This window comes from Thamnophis sirtalis, unplaced genomic scaffold, assembly GCF_051295495.1.
Source record: "Thamnophis sirtalis isolate CommonGarterSnake01/CBP01778 unplaced genomic scaffold, rThaSir2_p1.2 scaffold_4, whole genome shotgun sequence".
Classification (NCBI taxonomy): Eukaryota; Metazoa; Chordata; class Lepidosauria; order Squamata; family Natricidae; genus Thamnophis; species Thamnophis sirtalis.
The window spans coordinates 125,969,002-125,973,398 of record NW_028261384.1 but is presented as its reverse complement, the minus strand read 5'-3'; the positions used below and the strand labels follow the sequence as shown (position 1 = coordinate 125,973,398).

The 4,397-nt window shown below is 41.0% G+C and overlaps 1 protein-coding gene across 1 annotated transcript; it reads right to left on the bottom strand.

Moving 5' to 3' along the window:
* Positions 1–3,425: 3,425 nt before the first annotated feature.
* LOC106539474 (olfactory receptor 11G2-like) lies at positions 3,426–4,397 on the bottom strand. Its single transcript, XM_014054274.2, has one exon. It carries the CDS (start codon positions 4,395–4,397, stop codon positions 3,426–3,428), a length of 972 nt encoding a protein of 323 aa, XP_013909749.2.

Below are 4,397 nucleotides of genomic sequence, written 5' to 3'. Positions count from 1 at the left end.
TAGAATAAAATCACCATTGCATTAAAAAAATGTATATGTGTTGTTCAGTTGCTGTGTTGGGATCATTTCTTCACGACCGCATAGACAGCAGCAGACTAGTCCCCTGCTCTCTACTGTCTCCTGAGTCTGTCCAAACTCGCTCCCACTGTGTGATGATGCTATCTACCCATCTCATCCTCTGCCATCCCCTTCCCCTTTGCTTTCTGCCTTTCCCAATGTCAGAGTCTTCTCCAGTGAATCCCCTCTTCTCATTTGGTGGCCAAAACATTTGAGCTTCGAAAGATTCATATAGTCACCCATATTACAACTGCACCTTGGGCCGTGATGTAATTATTTTGTATATCATAAACCGAACTGAATATTATTCCTCATACCAATGACAATTAAAATAATGAGGTTAGATATTCATGTTTTCATTGAACAATACAACAATATCATGGTCCTTGATAGCTGCAGAAGAAGATACACTATTCTTTCTTTCTTTCTTTTTATTTATTTTTATTTATTTATTTATTTTAGTATTATTTGATAACCTCCATTCTTTTTTGTGTTTCAAAAGTTTTATTTTCTTTTAAAACAAACATTTCATCATTCCTCAATCAGTGAGACATCGGAGTACAATTTTTTTGTGTGTCAAAATAGTTCTAGTTTACCACCAAATTCTTGTCTAGCCTAATGTATACCCCTCCCTCCCTCTACCTCCCCCAACCCTCCCCCCGACTTCCCAGAACCCGTACAAGGTATGGATTCATTCTTTTTTGCATGTTCAATGAATTACAATAACAAACTAGGTAGCTAGGGTGTGTGTGATGCCTTGTGTTAATAAAATAAACGGGAAAGCTGTGAAAATCTGTTTACCTCTTGACTTATGATGGGAATGTGCCAAAATTACACTGGATAGACTTTGAAGTTTTATGTGGAAGTATCATTCCCTACAGTTCATTTATGTATTCTTCCTACCCAACAGTTTTCATAAATAGAATTTCAAGTTTCATACCTTAGCAGAGTAAAAATATTGGTCCCTATAATGGTAAGCTCATCAGAAAAGTTGGTTGCTGTATATAATTGGTACATGTCTAGAAGACTGATGCAGAATAAATCATGCGGTGAGATTGATAGTAGAAAGACTCACTATTTATGTATAATAAGTAAGAGCTCAAATATTGTAGAAATATTCTCCCAGTTGACCGTTATCATTATCTGGAAATGGAACTTGGGAATATACAAGGCCAATTTGCAATTAAATAACATATCTCGGGAGAAAAAATTCTACCTATACCAATATTTCCTCAAAAATACCTTCCGAAGAAAATATCTAAGAAAGTTTTAATAGCAGAATTGCAAGGGGCCTTGGAGGTCTTCTCGTGCTGGGGTCTCCAACCCATGGTCTGTGGAACATGTAGCATGCCAGAAACCAGGCCATGCAAACAAGCAAAGCTCTAGCCACGGGAGGTAGGCAACACATGAGACCATGCTCCCTCCAATCCGTGGAAAAACCTCTCTCTATGGAACTGGTCTGTGGCCCCAACCAAAAGGGCCATTGTTCTACTCTTTGCTCAAGCAGGAGACCCTATATCAGTGATGGCGAACTGAGTGTTGAAAGGGGAGTACTTCATGGGCACCCATCTGGGCTGCAACCAGAAAGAGGAGCTTACCCAGGGGGACGCAGGTGGCAGAAAATAAACTTTAGATTTCTGGTGTGCGCATGTGCCCCTGCCAGCAAGACTTCCAGTTACTGCAGTGCATGCACATGTGTCAATCAGCTGGCCGGTGCACATGCTCTCGCTGGAAAATGAAAGACCAGCTCTTCCAGTGTTCAGCACTGCTGCATGCACCAAGGCCAGCTGATCGTCGCATGCACATGCATGCCAGAAACCCAGAAGAGGAACAGGCAATGCCATGCATGCCAGGTGACATGGCTTCGCATGCCACTTCAGGCATTCATAGGTTCACCATTACAGCCCTACATTATTCCAGACAAATGGCTATCCAACATCTTCTTAAAGACTTGCAGTGTTGGGGCATTCACAACTTCTGGAGGCAAGCTGTTCCACTGATTTAATTGTTCTCACTGTCAGGAAATTTCTCCTCACTTCTAAGTTGCTTCTCTCCTTGGATTCCACCCATTGCTTCTTGCCCTGCCTTCAGGTGCTTTGGAGAATAGTTTGACTCCCTCTTCTTTGTGGCAACCCCTGAGATATTGGAACACTGCTATTATGTCTCCCCTATTCCTTCTTTTTATTAAACTAGACGTACCCAGTTCCTGCAGCTCTTTGTATATTTTAGCTTCCAGTCCCCCAATCATCTTTTTTTCTTTCCCCCCAGAAAAAAATCTACTTTATTAACTATTCTTCACTCTCCACTATGTATTCAGGCGAATATAACGAGATTGTCATTTGTTTCAATATTATTCTGCAGAATACAGTTTGATTGTTCATCCATGAACTCTGTTCATGAGAAATTTTGGTTAGAAATCACACTGGAACCTATTTGCAAATTTTCCAGTAAAAGATTGCAAAACGAGGATAGCAAATATCCTGAAATTCAAGAGATTTATCACCCATCACTTCCTTGTAATGATTACTTAATGGTTTTAATGGAAATGGGATTTTATGAACTAGAAATGCAAAGTAAAAGTATAAGCAGTCCAGAACTGATCAGTAAAGGCTTTGTCTATAATTCATGAGACCTGGTGCTATGTAATGAACTATATCAGGGGAAAAAAACAACAACAAAACCCACAACAGACAATTGATTTGCAATGAATATAACTGCATCCTACATCTAAACGTATGATCTTGCACACTTTTCTTATCATTATAGTAGTCATGGGCATTGTTGCATCTGGTTATCCTCTCTTTTTTTTTTCAAGATTTAGAGAGAAGACCAATAGAAATGATTTTTTTTTAATTCCAGGGTTGAACTATGAGATTCTTTGCATTCTCTGAGCTTGATTGTTTGCCTGCAGATATTTCATTGCCCAACTAGGGTTAGGATTAGTGATAGAATTAGAAGGGAGTAGGATTTGCCAAGGGACTTGGTGGCTTAGTGGCTAAGATGCTGAGCTTGTCGATCAGAAAGATCGGCAGTTCAGCAGTTCGAATCCCTAGTGCTGTGTAACGGAGTGAGCTCCTATTATTTCTCCCAGCTTCTGCCAATCTAGCAGTTCGAAAGCACGTAAAGATGCAAGTAGAAAAATAGGAACCATTTGGGTGGAAAGCTAATAGTGCTCTGTGCACCTTCGGTATATCATCATGCTAGCCACATGACCCTGAAGAGGTGTTTGGACACTGCTGGCTCTTTGATGTAGAAACAGATATGAGCACCACCCGTAGAGCCTGAAATGACTATCACGCATGTGTGGGGTAACTTTTACCTTTAAGGATTTGCCAATTAAAAAGAATTTGGATTTTCTCCAGTCAGGTTTATGTCTTTTCCACTGTGACCTTTTTCAGCAGAAATCTTACCCCTATTCTTCTGATCAGCTTGCCCAGTGCCTCTTTCACTTTGTCATTCCTCAGGCAGTAGATCAAGGGGTTGAGAAATGGTGTGACAGCAGCGTAAAATATTGCGATCACCTTACTAATGTTTGGGTGGCTTTCACCATGTGGGATTACATACATTGCCCCTACAGTACCGCAGAAAAGTGTCACCACTAGGAGATGCATGGAGATGGTAGAGAAGCCCTTCCCGCACCGACTTTTGCTGAAGGATTCCATCAAAGTGTTGATCACGTTACCATAGGAGAATGCCACAAAGAAGACATTGACCAAAAACAGAGTTTGCATGCTAATTTGCATGATGAGTGGAGCCTTCCCAAGAGGAGGACAAGCTAAGGAAAGAATTGGCCCAGGGTCACATACAAAGTGGTCAATGCTGTTATCTCCACAAAAAGATAATTTGGAAATCAAAACAACTGGGAGAAGATATCCTAGAAAGCCCACCAACCAACATCCAGCTACCAGTCTACAGCAGAAGTTTGGGGACATAATAGTGGGGTAACGCAAGGGGTGGCAGATAGCTAAGTAGCGATCTAAAGCCATGGCTGAGAGGAAGAAAAATTCAGTGTTGCCAAGTGAGAAGAAGGTATAAAATTGGAAGAAGCAGGCATGGAAGGAGATGACAGGGTTTTGGGTTGCCAGATTGTACAGCAGGAGGGGAACACTGGTAGTCACATAGCAAATCTCAAGCCAAGAAAAATTGCTTAGCAGAATATACATGGGGACTTGGCTTAACTGATTATCTATAAGGACCACAGTGATGATTGTGCTATTTTCAACCAAAGTGAGCACATAAAGGACAATCAAGAAAGCAAACAGCAGGAATTGTTTCTTCTGATCCAGTCCAAATCCCAGCAAAATGAATTCCCGGACTGCTGTTCCATTGGTCAACTCCAT

What these genes read in the sequence shown, in the direction of transcription:
- LOC106539474 (XM_014054274.2), bottom strand. Translation starts at nt 4,397, where the DNA reads ATGGAGTTGACCAATGGAACAGCAGTCCGGGAATTCATTTTGCTGGGA.